The sequence below is a fragment of the Phoxinus phoxinus genome (genome assembly GCF_949152265.1).
Source record: "Phoxinus phoxinus genome assembly, chromosome: 5".
NCBI classification, from domain to species: Eukaryota; Metazoa; Chordata; class Actinopteri; order Cypriniformes; family Leuciscidae; genus Phoxinus; species Phoxinus phoxinus.
In genome coordinates this window covers 8199487-8217142 of record NC_136880.1, presented here as the reverse complement: position 1 = coordinate 8217142, position 17656 = coordinate 8199487, and the positions used below count along the sequence as shown (strand labels likewise).

Sequence of the window (17656 nt, the reverse complement as noted above, 5' to 3'; positions counted from 1 at the left end):
ACTCTTTCAAAGATTCACACCCCCCAACCGGACAAACTATAGACAACACAGTGACTGGTTCATTCTGAGGAGAGCTAATTATAGCAGCCGAGTAACTGGTAACAAAACCTCCTAGTGGACTAATAAAAACCTGTGTGCTCTGACTCTGTATATGCAACCTGCATAAAGCCAGCCATTCAGACTGAACCTGTTAATTTTTGCCAGCTGTAATCATTTCATTACAAGTATTATATAAAATAAAATAAAAAACTGAAAATGGCATACAAAACATAAGGCAAATCTGATACAATTCATTACTGTCAGGACACATACACTGAGCAGGATGGTAAGTGAATCCAGATAAAAATGTTATTTGACACAGCAGCTGCAGGAAGAGCAGGTGTGTAATAAATAAATGAAATAGTTTGTGGGTGATGATGTGATGATAATGAAAGTCCTTTTTCTTACAGATGACTAATGGAGAGCTGGCAGATGAAGCACACACCTTAGTCTACTGGCATTGGAGCATTGACCAGGTAAGTTTAGCAGGCGAATATACACTTGGAAGCAGAGTTAGAAACAAGAGGGAATACACAAAATGATTACGTCTTGGAATCGTCACATGGCACTTGGCACTTGGATTCGCATGGAGATCACTGAGTTGGGTCCGTGTCCTGAGGTGTGTGCTTATAACTGGTGACTGATGAGGTGAGCAACGATTGACAGGTGCTGGTGATTAGTTCTCCGGTGACAGGATCGTTGCATGGTGGTAAGAGAGCCTGGTGATCAAGTGACTGTGGTGGGAGTTGGCCAGGATTTGACTGCAGCAACCTTCCCCTCCTCCATCTTGACACCTTATTGGCTGATCTGATATCTAAGGAAGTGGACGGATCTTTGGTGGAAACTGCATTTCTCAGCTTTTAGGAAGAGATGGTCTGGAGGACCTCCACGTGCTGATGATGTTTGACCATGAGATCCAGTTGATCAGGATATCATCGAACAACCACAAAGTGGTTCAGGAAGTCCCGGAGCACCTCATTCATGAAATCCTGGAATACGGAGTTTACCAGGCCATACGGCATATCCTGATATTCATATTGCCCTGTTGGTGTAATGAAGGTGGTCTTCCACTCGTCCCCCTCGGATGAGGTTGTATGCACTCTGGAAGACCGGCTTGGTCCCGCAAAGCTGCTCCATAGCTGCTGGGATGAGGGGAAGTGAGTATCTGAATTTAACTGTGATCTTGTTGAGTGACCGGTAATCCATGCAGGGCTACAAGCCTTCGTCCTTCTTGGCCATAAAAAATTGTAAGCAGCAGGAGAAGTAGAAGGGCAGTTGTAACCCTGCTTTAGAGCCTCTTTTATGTACTCATCCATGGCCTTTTGTTCTGGGGTGTAGAGTGGATATACTCATCTACAGTGCACTGGCTTGCCTGGTTACAGGTCGATGCCACAGTCCCTTGTGGAGTCAATTTGGAGGGTCTTTTGGTCAAAAGATGTCTGCAAAGCAGGCTGGGAAATTTGAGATTGCTGAGCGATAGGGCTCTCAATAGAGGTGGAGTTCACTGGAATCACTGAAAGTTGTCTTGGAAAAGATTGAGGGAGTTAAGGAAAACATTCAGGGAAACATTGAGCCTTTTTGGAGAACGGCACCTGTTCTCCAGGATAGCACCGGTTGATGTTGAACAAGCCATGGGTGTCATAGGATCACACTGGTGGTGGAATCCTCCAGAACCAGAGGTGCAAAAGACTCTTCATGCAGGCAGCCCACTCACAGGATCACAAGTTGATAGCGAACGTAACCTCGGCCCAGGACTCTTCCAGTCACTGACAGTATCTTGTACCATTCAGACATACAGTGTTTTAGTTGTAGCTTTCTGGAGTTGTAGCTGCCTGCAGAGATTGAGTTGCTGGCTGACCCATAGTCGAGGAGGACAGTAACTGTAACTCGTAACTGAACTCACCATGGGGCGTAGTGGGCGGATGGGACGAGCAGCAATCAAATGGCCACTTGCCCCACAGTATAAACAAAGATTCTGGGTCACCCGACAGAGTCTTTCAGTTGGAGATAAATGAGTACTGTCCACGTGCATTGGTTCTATCTCTGAAACAGTTCTATTCTGTTTGTTGGCGAAATATAAAGAATCCCTCTAGACAACTCTCGATGTAATTGTCATCTTACGCCTATTTCTAAAATATCTAAATCTACTAAAGATGTATTGTATAGCTTTGTTCCATTACTCATTTTGTAAATTGCTATAAAAACCATACGGAGAAATGCTGCATCTGTGACTCTGCAGTTATAAATAAATAAATTGGGTGATGGATGGTGCAACTGTTTGTGAACATCAGAAAAGGTGACTATTTCAAATTCAGCCTCATGACAATATAGGGTGGCCATCCTATTTATCCTAGTTGCAGACAATGAGCATACCAACTGTCTGACAGCACTAAATCACCTGACACTACATAGCTCAGCCTCCCTTTGGTGGCCCTGGGAGAAAAAATATATAATGGCATTCGCCCATGCAATCTAAATACGACAACTCAACTAAATGAGCTCAGAACAAATAGAAAAATAAATATAAACTAATCAAACGCTAATCATATAGCCACAATAAGTGGCAAATTAAACATTTGGAAAAGCACTGTTCTTCAAATGACAAAACATAAGTGTTTATGGCTTCATTCTTAGGGCAGAGGTTGTGTTTCCAGTTGCAAAAAAAGAAAAAGAAAAGGGAAACTAACTACCATGAGTAGAACTGCAGGATAAATTGAGAAACACACTTTTTAAGTTTGAAACAGAGATCACAATTCTGCCAACTCAACAAAATGTAAAATACAACTTACTAGAGGTTCAGACAAAATGTTAATTGTTGCAGTCATTAATTCATTCTAATTAATTATTTTTTTAAAAACAGGTTTAATGATTCAATGACTCATTGGATGAATCTACGTTTGTGTGCGAATCTTTTTAATGTTTAACCCTCTGGGGTCGGCAATCACACCAGCGTGATTTGCGCAATTTTTTTTACATAGCAGCTAAATGAACTTAAAATACTCCGTCATATATGGTCATACAGACTTAATAAATATGAAAAAAGAATCTGTGAGATGTCTACTTTTGTATGTGTCCACTTACAATCAAAACAAAGCGTTGTGCTTTTGTAAAATAAATAAATTAAACAGGGTGTGCTTTCTGCCTCTCCGTCTCGTGAACTTTTTTTTCTTGAGGACGTCTCTAAACATAAACAAAACTCAGCGAATACTTGTCACACATTTATGAGCTCTATATCTTTATAATCATTTAAGTGTCCAGTTTTAAATTATCTGATTCAAAACGAAAACAAATATTCTCTGTTTAAGTAATTTGTATAAAACCAACAAGATATCCAGTTTCTCAAACCCTTGCTCATTAGTTTTAACTTGATCACACCCACACGTGCAAAATATATTGATATGCAAAATTTTCCACGCGTGCACGCAAACAACAATGCACCGAACTTCATCAATCCTCTGCTGTTCGTCGAGTTTGGAAGACACGCTGTGAGATTATTGGATTTACATCAGAAGAAGAAGAACACGATTTGAAGACAAGAAAGATTTTAAGGTAAGAAATAATTCTGAATTATATTAGTTAGTATTGTTGCATAAACTTCACATTGCAGTCGAACTGTTGCTCGATGCTTCAGTGAATGTTCTCAGTCGCGCTGTGTGTTTGAAATAGAGGATGGATACCAACCCGAGCCCACATCAGCGCAGCATTGAACATTTTACATTTAAAACAGCTTATTATGTAGGTAGCCAATGTGCCTGATGCTTTCACTTGATGCAAACGTTCGTTTTTGTGATTAAAATACATGTAAAATATTACCATAACATCTGTCTTCCTGTGTGCGGAAATTTGTTTATGTAGCCGTGACAACGAAACACGTGCATGCGCGCCTGTGTTAAGAGCCTTGTTGCTCTGCGCGCTGATGCGCTCATGTGTTGAAATTTTCGAATGCTTTCCACACAAACAAACGTACATGTGTAATTAGTATGAGAAAAATATATATTTATGCCGATCGGACGCGGGCTGGGCTCGGACAGAAAAATTCGCCCCGATCCGCAAAACGCACCAAACATAGGCATCATGTTTTTACTCCAATCTCATTTCATAACGTCATATCGATGTGACGTCATATCGATGTAAACATTTGAAGTAACATATGATAATAAATATATTTTTCTCTAGTGTAGTGTTACTGAAGTGTTCCTTGTTAACGATGCCTGCTATAGCCTACTATTGTTATTATTATTTTATGCAGCCCTGCACGTACTGTATGCCTACAAGGCACAACAAACCTAGTGTTCATTTTATATATATATGTGTGTTTGTGTGTATTTTATAAATTTTAACCAGCAAAAATCTAAAATGTATTCCCAAAATCGTGCAGCCCTAGTTTCTCTTGATATCAGCATGTTCACAGGTTTTTCTTTTTTTTTAGGTATAGTCCTGCTGACTTCAACATGAGCAGAACATGGTAAAGTGAAAATCAAACACCTGGGAAATTACAGGTATGTACTATGTTTCAGGAATGGCACAAAGGTGTGTGACTGGTTAAGTCTCTGTCTTTAGTTCAGTGTGTTAAAGGGGGGGTACAATGGTGTTTCATGTATTCAGAGTTGTTTGCAGTGTTAAAGAGATGGATTCTCATGCTAATAATGGCCAAAGTTTGAAAAGTTATTTTGAACGAATAACAGAGAATTTCTGTGCTGAAAATCATACTTCCGGGTTGCAACACGTTTCGGCTGGTTTTTTTCTATCGTAGATCTAATGACGTAGACCAGAGTGGAACTCCTTATATGAGCATTGCTCTCGGAAAAGCGCGTTCACGCACACGTCGACCAGAGGAGAGAAAGACCGCGCTCATCGACGCATAGACATCATATATCTCTATATAATATCTATGCATCGACGCGCTACTACCGGAAATCATCATCAGCAGTGCTAAATAGGAATGGTTGATGTCAAGAATGTCTCCAAAAAAGTGTGTTTTGGGATGTGAGGGAAAGTTTACCTTGTTCAGCTTCCCAAAGAACCCAGTGTTACTGGAACAGTGGATGCAGTTTGTATTTCCGGGACAGCAAAGGAGTGTGGCAAGTGCGGTTTTGTGTTCTGGTCATTTCAGTGACGAATGTTTTATTAACAAGACCCAGGTCGTCGCTGGATTTGCAAACCAAATACTATATATATATAGTAATATGGCATACCGCACCACGATCGATAATAAGCAAACCTTCCCGGGCGCTCCCGCTTGACTCTATAGCTCCGCCCACGCCCAGAATCAAGGACCTCGGCTTTTTCCGGTTAGAATCGGAAAGCTGTATTTTTATTTTATAAATATGATGAAACTAAAGACTTTTTGGAGATATTAAGGACGCACTATTACTCTATAGGTACTCAAGATTAACATGAGATTGACTGAAACTAAGTATTTTACCCCCCCTTTAAATAATGTGCTTTTTTGCAATTTGTTGTGTGTCTTTGGATTATGTTGTGTTGTAAATAAATCCAAACAATCAAAAAGCCATTTTTTTTTTAAATCTCCTCATTCTTTGTTCAAAGTTCCTCATAGGCCCTGAGAGCTCCTAATAGGGCCATTATGGGAGGCTCTTTGTCTCTCTCAGGTGTGAAACACTCAATATTCATGGGGTGGTTTACGCCTACTCGCATACAGCTTTCTTACACGAGACATGTCTTACAAATTGTAAATCAATATATTGTCTTATCTGAATGAGTAGTCAAGGTGATTTTCACATAGTTTTGGAGCAAATATTCTAGGCTACGTGATACAATGAATAAATAATCAGTTTGGGTTTCATGACCTTATTACAAAGACAAATTTTTTTTGTAATTTTCACAAACCACGCATAAATATTATTATCTCAAAACTAAAAACTTTTACATACATGCTGCTGACATATTATTGTAGCAGAGTTTGTGCTGAATGCAGCGTAATACGATTTTAGCCATGAATATGTCACAAGTAACAGAAATAAGCACAAATGTTAGAGCATGTCAGAACACCTCCAGGACCCAGAAAACACCTCAGACCCCAGAGGGTTAACTGTCACTTGTCGCCACCAACTAGCTTAAAGATGTACAGTAGGTAGTCAACCAGAATGCCTATTACAGCCAGCGCGGCAAAATCACCACGGCAAAAATAAACCAAGTCAATCGACCGCCAGGAACATTTGCGCAAAGGGACATTTTGCAAAACAGTTGCAATTGCCGCATTTTGAAACATGAGTGGGGCTGATGTCAATTAACAATAAGGATGAAATACTAGTAATTTCCAAAAAAGCCTACAACAAACATGAAAAATAAAAAAGAGCTATTGACATTTGCTGTATAATAATAAAACAACATAATATTTGGTGTAGTTGAAACTGCATGTTATAGTAATAGGCTAATTTTATTATTAAATAAATAAAGAAAATTTGGTAAATGTTGTTCAAACAAACGATACATACACTGTAATCCCTGAAATTGTTTTAATTCAAACTACTTAGGGTACAATAAACATAAACTCCAAAATGTTTGCACAATTACTCCATGTTTTTTGTTTGTTGTACGATTTGCATGATACTTTTCATTCTATTGAATTGTTTAAATTAAATGTACCTAACTTAGCTTATTTTAGTCTGTTGTCAATGCAACGCAATACAAGGAAGCTGTTGATTGGCTCTTTGAACTGACGCCAGACACGGATGTACTGCAGCGCGCATTTTCATCAACGTTTGCTGGTGAGTGAGTAGGATTTTACATTTTGGTCTGAAACAGCGAATACATCATAAAACATCGATAAATGAGATGTACAACATTTAGCCAGTAAAAATAAATGTAAGTTTAGGCTGTGTTTACATGTTAAAGCAGCACTCAGTAAGATCGGGATTTCTTTGTTGTATCCTCGCGTTTTGCTCGGAGGTTTCTCTCTAGAGCTCCCCCCGCAGCTTCGGAATAGATATTTGACAACAACTGTTAAAAACTCGCTGGCTATTCTCAGACACTAGAGGCTTAGTAGATCAACGACATCAAAGCAGATGGGAAACTCTTTGCAACGTCGTCTTCATTCGGGTTCCAACAGCGTGAGGGAGCGCAATAATGACAGCATTATAGCAGATTTCTTTTTGCAGTAAAGCAATTCTTTACCTCGCGAGACTTGTGATCACACGATACTTCCAGACGAAGAGGCGGGCCGCCGGCCCAAAGTTGCAAACGCTGTTTTTCCGCTCACGGGCAACAGGGGGGTGCGAAACCACCACCATTCAACCCAAAATAAGTAATATAACCATTCCAGTGACTCCGAAGTTGATCAGTTAAGGTAAAAAAGTTACTTAGTTCACCTTTAACGTTCGCCATCGTGTTGCAACCGACACTTTTATATACGACATGCTCTGTGGGATCGTCGCATTTAAAATCTAATGCTTAACCTTGTTTGATCAATAATTCTTATTAAACAAATGAACGAAAACGTCGTCTGTTGTTTAAAACTATATCTTTTTTCGATGGTGATTTAGCATCTTGGCGGTTTGCCATTTTAGAAATGTTTAAAATGGCTTAAATACACCGCGACTTTATTCTTAAATCATTAGGCCTAACTATCTTTATAAATAATTATTCATTTTAGAAGTTTTTACATTTCTTTATGAGTGAAGTATTAAACAAAATAGCTTAAATTGAAATTCGACTGCCCACAAGAAATACTAGCCCATGTAAAGTCGTCTTAAAAAAAATGCAACCTCGTGCTCATCAGAGTGGTGTTAGCTAGCTAATACATTCCAGTTAATGCCAGTCTATTGTATCGACATGCTAAATAAATAAATGGATAGCTAGATAGTACTTTATTTTGGATATAAATGTAGTAGATTACAGATCAAAAGATCATTTTTTTCTTGTTATCATGTAAAAAGCAATCTAATGTTTTTTTGTTACTCTGCAGATTCAAGTTCAATGCAAGGCTAATCAAGATGATCTGGAATTGTAAGTATTGCATATTTGCTTGTGACAAAAGGGGATACTTGCTAAAACATTACAGACTTAAACATGGGAGCTATGCAAGAAGCCAGCCTTTTCCATGTCTATATCAAGAATGTTTATGTAGTTTTAAGTCTTTCAATAGCCTTAAAGGGCACCTATTATGACATTTAAAATGTTCCTAATGTTGTTTAGGGAGTCCCCAACAACAGTTTTACATGCATGCAATGACAAAAAACACTTTTGTTGTCGTATAATATGCATTTATTTTTACCTGATTTGCTCACCGACTCCCAAATGATTCGTTCAACGACTCGTTTTTCCAAACCCATCCTCTGCGCGACGCTAATCTGCGGTGATTGGTCAGATGACCCAGCAGTGTTTACAGAGATAATACTTAATGTTTAACACGGTGTACAATGATGCTTTTATCAATTAAATTGTGTTCTAATAATGATTATAGTCCACTGCTTTATAGTTTGTAGTAAAAAACGAAAAATAAGATAAATAATTTAATGTTATGTTAGCGAGCATAGCCCAGAGTTCATATTGTAAAAGCACAATCAGTCTTTGTTTGCGTTGGCCCGATGCATAAACATAACGTTTTTACACACAAAAAATGCAGATTTACGTTACTACGAGGTATTATTCTATTCTTTAGACAACTCCGAAAACAACGACAAACACTTCACATATCTCAATACAATTGCCATTGGAGACCTAGAAGCTAAACGGTGCTTAGCCTACACAACAAACAAAATAATTATTAAGCATGCTACATAAAATATAAAAGCAAAAATTATTAATAACACTTACAGGTTGTGATACGGAGGAGGAAGCTGATGCAAATACACTTGGAACTGAACCTTCCTTCAATATCAGCCGACTCGCGAATCTAAGTTTGATTGCATTTAAAAAGCAATCGTCTTCAAAATGGTGCGAACAAAGCACAAGGCTCAGACTATACTTCTGTGGTATAGTGAATTGTAGCCACTTAGTCTTCAAATGCTCCTCCTTGGGCAGTTGAAAAAGGTTTGCTTTTGAGTCGCACTTCAGAACACAGCGTCTCGTCGCCCTGATGTTTTCCCTGGCCTTGGAGCGCAATAAGTGGGCGTATCGTATTCAAATAACTTGACAAGTTGACGTCATCTAGTCAGAGAAAAAGCTTCGGTCTTCTAACGATTCATAAAAATGACTCGGAGTCGACTCTTACTTTTGAAAGACAATAACTTTATATACGGTGCACTTTCATATTTCAAACTTTGCAGGATGTTTTTGTTCACTTAGATCTATGTTACACACTACATGAAAGGTAAATTTCAAAATTCCATAATAGGTGCCCTTTAAAATACACTTATCCCGTTTTCATACAGCAACAGAAAAACAACAATCGGAGGAAAAATTTGAAGCTAATTTAGTGTCAACTTTGTGATTTTCTTGAACCCTGTCAGATTACTGAATATTTTGCCCACCTTCGGCGTAGACATCTCAAAGACCACCAAAAAGTTCAATGTCCATTTCAAGGCTGTTATTTTGAAAGCAGTGTATATTCCACATTCAGTGCACACAAAAGTAAGCATCACCAAGGTCAAAATGAGAGAATGTTTAAACCAGAGTTAATAGTAAGAATAGAGAGTAATGAGAATGAAACTGATGACAGTGTAATTGACACTCAGGAATGTGCTGTGCAGGAGATGCTTTCAGGTGAATTTGGCCAAGATGATTTCAATGAAGAAGCAAGCGAAACACAATCTCAAGATTTAGGAGAACAATTGGAACATAATTTAGCAGCTCTTTTTTTTAAATGTAAACCATCCTTCATATGCCAGAGAACTCTGTTCAGGAAGTAATTCAACAGCTTTGCCAAATAGTTCAGTTGGCCCTGCCACTTTTGAACAAGAATGTGAAGGCTGTTCTTCAGAAACACTTTGGAGATGTAGATGAGTCAGTTTTGAAGGAGGTGGTTGAGACTGTGGCAGAGAGTGACATATTGTCCCAATCATGTGGAAAAAATGGATGTCTTGCAGCTAGTAAAAGGAGAGCATCGTATGTAATGCGCAACTTTCCTCTGGTAATGCCTATAGAGTTCGTTGTTGAGAAAGGAAAAAAAAACAGTAGCATATGTTCCCCTCTTACAGATGCTAAAAAACCTGTTAAACAAGAAAGACATTTTGGATAAGGCTATGTCAAAACAAGAACATAAAACACATGAATATAGGACATGTAGTGATGGCTCAAACTTTAGAGAGAATACACCTCTTAGTTGTGATGAATTCACAATTGCTCTGGGTTTGTACATTGATGATTTTGAAGTGGCTAACCCTTTAGGAACATCTAAAAAAAAACATAAGATGTGTGCACTTTATTGGGTTATTGCAAACTTGCATGGAAAATACAGATCGACACTAAACTCAATTCAGCTTGCTCTTCTGTGCAACACTGAAACCGTTAAAGAGTGTGGTTATGAAAGAGTTCTGTACCCACTTCTTTGTGATTTAGCCACTCACAGGGGTGAGTATGAAACACCGAACAGCATGGGGTCTACATTGAGCATCTTGGTAGAAGTGTTAAAGGGACAGTACTCTTTGTGTCAGCAGATAACCTCGGTGCCCATTCTCTTGCAGGATTTTATGAAAGCTTCATTGTGGACAAGTTTTGCAGATTTTGCATGGCATCCAGGATTGACACACAACACCAAGAGGTAAGATCTGGTGCATTTCAACTCAGAGAGAGAGAAAAACACAACAGGCATGTGCAAGAAACATTGCAGGATTCAAATTCTGGTTGATACACAGGTGTGAGAAGATAATGCCCACTCACAGCAAATTTGGAGCATTTTCATGTCATTGGTGGTTATTCCCCTGACATATTGCATGATGTCTTTGAGGGAATAGTCCCAATGGAGTTGTCTCTTTGCCTCAAAGACCTGATGGCAAAGAAATACATCACCTTAGATGTGTTGAATGAAGCTATCAGATCATTTCCTTATAAATTCACTGACAAAACTGATCAGCCTCAGCTGATTTCAAAGGCCTTCTCAACCAAGGGCACAATTGGGGGAAATGGTCATGAGAATTGGTGTCTAATTAGGCTTCTTCCTCTGCTTATTGGCCATTACATTCCTGAGGGTGACAACACATGGGAAATACTCATGCTACTCAAGGACATTGTTGCATTAGTTGTGGCACCTCAGTTTAATGAAGAGTCTTTATACATCCTTGACTACAAAGTAGCAGAGCATAGGGACCTTCTGCAGTTAACCTTTCCTGACTTTAAACTGCAACCAAAACACCACTACATCGAACACTACGCTGAACTGATTAGGGTACATGGTCCACTTACTGAAGTCTGGACAATGCGTTTTGAAGGAAAACATAAGTTTTTCAAAAAGGTTATACGTGATGCCCATAACTTCAACAATGTTGCCATGACACTTGCATTGAAACACCAGAGGGCTCTTAGCCATCAGCTAGACTGCAGTTCTTTTTTCAAGCTGGACGTGGAAATGGCTAAGGTAAGTGTTAGTTACCACCTTTCCAGAGAACATTCAAACAGCACTTGGTCAAAAACTCCCTCAAGCTCAAGCACTTCTTGTTGCACCATCTGTCTGCATTAACGGGACTGATTATAAGACAGACATGATACTGTCAGCTGGATCATGTTCAGGGCTACCCGATTTCAAGCAAATTACTCACATTGTTGCAGTGAATACAGAAGTACTTTTTGTGTGCAAAGTGATGACATCATGGTATTTTGAGCACCTTCGTTCTTTTGAGCTTTGCTGCCCAGATATGCCATCTTTTTGCATACTTCAGCTTAAAGACCTGAATGATATTATTCCACTTTCAGCCTATAGTGTACATGGTAAACTGATGGTGACCCTGGAGCGTTTTATTCTTTGCTAAATTAACTCTTTTGTACTTTCCTTCCAGATGGCTTCTAATGAGACCATGACCTTTCGAGTTATTCTTACGGAAGCTGATATCAGAAAAGTAAAGCTGACAAAGCCAGGCTCAGTTGAAGAATGAATTAGTTGTTTAAAAAAACACTCTGAGACTGGACTACAATTTTACTTTACAGTTTCAAGATCCAGAGTTTGATAACGAACTTTGCAATCTGACCGTTCTGTCAGAGCTCCCTCAGAAGCCAACTGTGAAAATCATACCGGTGATTGAATTGGTGCCACTCTCTTCAGGTGAAATGGAGACATCAAGTGATATGTTGAGTGATGCTCCAAGTACTGCAGACAGTATTGACCTCGGAATTACCCCAGGAAAAGAGAATGCCATGGCCTGATATCTTTTTGACTCCAAAATTCTCTGTCGATGTTGAATTTAGGCTGCGTCAAGCTAATTTAATCTACTTGAAAGATGGAACGCACCTAAAAGTGACAAAGGAATTAAAACATGACATTCTTCAGAAACTGGCAGAGACCATATATTCGTTCAAAGCATACCCAACTTCTGAGGATCTACGAGCTGTTGCAAAGGCACTGGTCAATACTCACCCCTGCCTTCAAGAACCAGGATCGCCTTCTGGATACTGTGGATGGACAAACAGTTTAAAAGACAAAATGGGAAATTACCGATCCAAAATGAGGAGCCTTGGACACACAGACATCATGGTTAATGCTGGAAAAAGAGGAAGATACTCTACGAGCAGTGATCCACCGAACAAGAACATTAAGAAGCCAAGGAAAGGGGAGGTCAACTACTTACCTGACCTCCCAGATGGGCAGGATGCTTCCAGTCTCGAAATGCTCAGACAGAAATTGGTGGATGAAATAAAGAAAAAAAAACCTGATGCCATCTTTATTAATCAGAAGATGGACATGACTCTGTCCTTGAGGAGAAAAGATGTTGTGATCAACAAGCCTCCTGTAAGCCAAATACTTCAACGTTGGCCAGCACTTTTTAGAGAAAGTCAGGTAAAGGGAAATGCCTATATTTGCAACATTTGTACTGAAATGAGTATTAATAAACATGATGGTTAGATGTTAATTTGAAATTTGTTCATTTTTGACAGTTCTCTTAACAAATACTTTTTTCGTGTACTATTTCAGGTGTATCAAGAATTTAACCGGGTGGCTGGGTATAACCTACATTTAAGTTGATGCCATTGTTTGCTTCATTTTAAAATGCAGTCTGATATGATTATTTTTAAAAGGGTTAGTTGAATCCAAAAATGAAAATTCTGTCATTAATTACTCACTCATATGCCGTTCCACACCTGTAAGACCTTCCTTCATCTTCAGATCACAAATTAAGATATTTTTATATATCGTTCCATATACTGCATTTTAACCTCCACTTTCAAGGTCTAGAAAGATAGTAAAGAAATTGTTAAAATAGTCAACTATAGTAGTTCAACCTTAAAGGATTAAAGACATGAACATCTTGGATGAGTCAAGTCAAGTCAAGTCACCTTTATTTATATAGCGCTTTTTACAATACAGATTGTATCAAAGCAGCTTCACAGTGATAACATGAAAATAATACAAAAAACAATTTCATCATCATCCACCTTTAAGGCAGATCTATAATATTGTTGAATATTAAATGTCCCCAACTAAGCAAGCCAGAAGGTAAGGCAACAGCGGCAAGGAACCAAAACTCCATCAGGTGACAGAATGGAGAAAAAAAACCTTGGGAGAACCCAGGCTCAGTCGGGGGCCAGTTCTCCTCTGGCCAATGAGTGAACAGTGTATGATTATGATTCAGGAGCATTACAGGTCAGAAGTTCAGAATGAATCAGAGTATTTGTCCAGTTCCGGTTGGTTGAAGTCGTTGGATGACATGGGGGTGAGTAAATTATCAGGACATTTTTATTTGAAAGTGAATTAATCCTTTAATATTATGAAGTGACGAGAACACTTTTCGTGCACAAAAATAAATTACGACTTTATTTAACAAAATCCTCTCGTGTCATTCTCTTATAATGTTTACATCCAGTGCTTCCAGGTTCTCTACATCAATAATGAGTCGACATTCTGATGTATAACCTGTATATATATATATAAATATAAATATATATAAATATATATATATATATATAAAATTAAAATAATATATAAGGGGAATCAGATATGCGTGTTCAGACATAGGACGGATGTCCACATATAGGATATGTATCTGATTTAAAACCACATTTGGAAGTGGCTCAGATCGGATGCGAAAAAATCAGATCTTGTGTGGATTTTTGTGTTTACAAAACTTGAGCGGCAACGTCAACGCAGATTTGAATGTTGCGGTGTGATTTTGTCAAAGGTTTAATAGACAGGTGAATCGAATTAGATCACATGGGTGTTTGAATCGAGATCACGATTTTGAAGCGAGATCACTGATGAGAAATTATACCAAACAACAGTTTGCAACTTACTTACTTTTCATGCAAGAAATTAACTTAAACTTGACTTGTCTTAATTTGTTCTGTAACTGTTTACAGATTGAGCCTGATGTTAACTGATGAATGTGCTTGAAATAAAGGCGCTAACAAATGGACTATCAGATACTCAGATCTCAAGGATCAATGGATTACACATGACTCCAGTTCATAGTCATATGAAACGAGGGACTTTTCCAACCTCACCACAGGGCATTTGTCAACATGTTGTAAAGTCTTAAAGCTACGTGACTCACTGCATCAGGTGCTGACAACTTCTTTACGTCACTGCTGCTCAACTTCTCTCTGGGAAACAGGTGAATGAGTTTCTGCAACTATTACACATCTAGTGTGTAATGAATTGACATGGTGTGCTCTGCCAAATACTTACATTGTTTCCAGATGCATGACTACTTTTGATATGTTTAAATATAGCATGGTATCATTTAGAAAAGTGTCTTTTGCTGTTAATAAATCAAATATTGTATAAATTAATTATAAGTCTGTACTTGGGTGTAGAAATTAAAATGATTTGAATGGCATGCATTAAAAATGTGTATGTCTGCACTCATTGTTTATGCTCGCTCATATATCACTGCATCACACTGAACAAGCACGACGTGTTTTGAAGTACTTTTTTCATCTGCCCAATGGCACAATGTTTATAAAGCAGAGTTATGAACTACTTGAAAGGAACAAATCAGTTGCTATCTTGAGCAACCATTGAATCTGTAAAAATACAGCTGGCAGGTTCAGTTCCTATCCACCTTACCCTGAAAACTATTTGCTTAAGCAACTGCAAATGCATCAGATTGCAAATTGAAGCTATAAAACAGAAAATACAGTTGTTCAGCTTTTTCAGTTACAGTAAAGAAAACAAACAAACATTTACCGGTTCGTTGATGGATGAGGAGGATCTGGCTTTTCTCCGGAATGAGAGTAAGTCCCAGATTTTCTGCCAAAGATACGATGCCATAATACACACACTGCCAACAATCCAAGTTTCTCTGCCCTTAAAGAAACAATACATTGTCACTGACTACTTGTTATTTCTTCTCATAGGACTGTTATGTGGGTGTCTAGATAAGCACAGAACATGGCTTTTGCAGTATGAGGGCCTCCCTTAAATCAACGCCCCCTTTTTCCCTACCTTGTGTGACTACTGGAAGGACCAAGGGGACAAACCCATCTGTCTCTAGTGACACAAGAGTGACAGGTGAAGAGATAAGGCTATTTGAATTGGCTGCCCTCTTTTCACTCTCACTTACCATCCTTGTGATACAACAACTGTTATGCAATGAGCTCATGCTTGACAAGGCAGCCAGTTCCCCTCTACTTGAGACACCAATGCACCAAGTGCACATGAAATGATAAGCTTTAGGTGCATATGAAGCGATATCTCAGCTCCTTCAATAGAAACATATTTTTTATCATTCACAAAGTATGCTTTCAACATCATTCTGTGAACACCAAATATACACAGATTGCAGTTCTTTGTTTGGACATTTAATGTCATAAAAATACAAATACTACATAGACACCCTTCAGGTTGAGCTATAATAAGTTGTATTTTGGTTATTTGTGGGGAACCCCTGTTACATAAACCAGACAATTCTATCATATTCACCTTTTTCTTGGGACGCGAAACTACCCGTAGGCAGGATGCTCAAAACATCCGGTTCGCAGCTTGACGCGTTTAGGTCTATAGTTTAGGTTGGCATTATTGGACAGCTCTGAAACGAAGGTTGTAATCGGTTTTACTTCATTTTAATGTCTATAATGGCAACAAGCAATGGCAACATTAGTTCCCGGTGGCAGCACGGGCAAGACTATTTAACAAAGACCGTAAACAACGTAACTTTGTCTGTCCTTCATCCTACGAAGTTGACAAGTGCCAGCTGGAGACATGAAACATTAGCCAGCAGTCACATACAGTATGTTGACAAATGATTTATGATATGAATCAATGGCCAGCAGTCACATATGCTGACATATTCAATTAGCTTGTTTTGTCTGAGGGTGTCTATAGCGAGGAGCTTAGAAATTAAATTGGGTTAGGCCAATCACATCGTGTATAGAGTAGGCGGGGCGGGCTTAACATAATGACGACAGAGTTGCGACGGTTCCCTGCCACTTGATAACAAAGAATGGCGGCTGCTGCTGGCGAACAGCGGTCTTTTGAATCGGCTTTGGCCGCGACTCTGGAGGACTTGGAGTTAAGTTTTTCTTTGAGAAAAGACCAAAGAACGGCACTGAAGTCATTCAAGCGAAAGAAACCGAAAATTCTCGGGACAGCAGCATGTGTCCAAATTTTAATCTTAACCGTTCTATTTCATCAGAATTTTTTTAAGTGTAAAATACCGAACTTGTCCTTTAAAAATATTTACCTCAAGCTCCATTTGCAGAATTGTCATACTGCAAAGGACTACACAGGACGAGGCCTAGGGCTTTGGAAGAGCTTTGGAAGCATAAAAGGAGGAGTGACGATAGGGAAGGACGAGAGAGGACCAGGAAGATATTTATGTTACTTTGGTTTTGTATTTGTTTATTTTTGTCATACCAGTACGTCCATCTGTAATACCACCTGTGCACCACAGGAGGGAGCCATCACCTGAGTATTGACGTTCTGGGTCACAAACACACCTGAACTGCCTCTTGTTCATTAGTCTGGCTATAAATAGCCCATCTTGCACACACTTGACTTGCAAAGTATTGTTCTTCCTTTTGGATACAACACTGTATTGGAATTTTCTGTGTATTGGACTTGGACTTTCTGGTGGTTTTCCTGTTTGTTTCATGTTTTGGATTTGTTTGCCTCATTTGGACTGCCTGCCCCGTTTACTGACCCTACCTGTATTCTTATACTGTTTTCTGCCTGCTGTCTCATTAAACACTCTGCACATGGATCCGCATGAGCTTTCTGAGTCTTCATCATCACAATTTTAATATTAAAAGGCTTTAAATGTTCGCCAGTTCCCGCCTCCTTCTTCCCATAAAAACGAACTTTGCTACAATCGTATAGTCTACATACATGTCGTACCCAAGTTTATTAGATTCATGTCATACAGTGTGATTTCTAATGATCTTAAAGGATTGCTGAAATAGCACAGTCTATTAGCTGTTATTAACATAACAGAGATAAATATACTTACACAAACAAGATTACACATTAAAACACTCTAGCCAGAATGATAAAGAAAATTCCAATCATGGAAGACGAGAATGAAACACTGCATGCATGAAAGCAGTGCAGTCACTAACAATCCTAATTAAG

The 17656-nt window shown here is 38.8% G+C and overlaps 2 protein-coding genes across 5 annotated transcripts in view; one reads left to right on the top strand and one right to left on the bottom strand.

Moving 5' to 3' along the window:
* Positions 1-15441, bottom strand: part of mylk4a (myosin light chain kinase family, member 4a) — a 36066-nt gene extending 20625 nt beyond the window's left edge. The window contains exon 1 of the mRNA XM_079612533.1: positions 15275-15441. Coding sequence (XP_079468659.1) covers positions 15275-15412 — 138 coding nt within the window. The 5' untranslated portion in view covers positions 15413-15441. The remainder of the gene's footprint in view (positions 1-15274) is intronic.
* LOC306998454 (uncharacterized protein) lies at positions 6693-17563 on the top strand. Of its 4 annotated transcripts, XR_013797561.1 has the most exons (8): positions 6693-6770; positions 7967-8007; positions 10626-10702; positions 12340-12928; positions 13064-14699; positions 15245-15321; positions 15445-15598; positions 16788-17563. XR_013797561.1 is itself a non-coding variant. In XM_079612544.1 (5 exons), exons 1-3 carry the CDS (start codon positions 10536-10538, stop codon positions 13112-13114), a joined length of 807 nt encoding a protein of 268 aa, XP_079468670.1. In that variant the 5' UTR covers positions 10534-10535; the 3' UTR covers positions 13115-15321; positions 15445-15598; positions 16788-17563. The 4 variants fall into 4 exon arrangements, 1 of the variants encoding a protein (XP_079468670.1); XR_013797562.1 differs by having other exon boundaries at positions 13064-15321; XR_013797563.1 differs by having other exon boundaries at positions 11934-12928; positions 13064-15321.
* Positions 17564-17656: the final 93 nt, after the last annotated feature.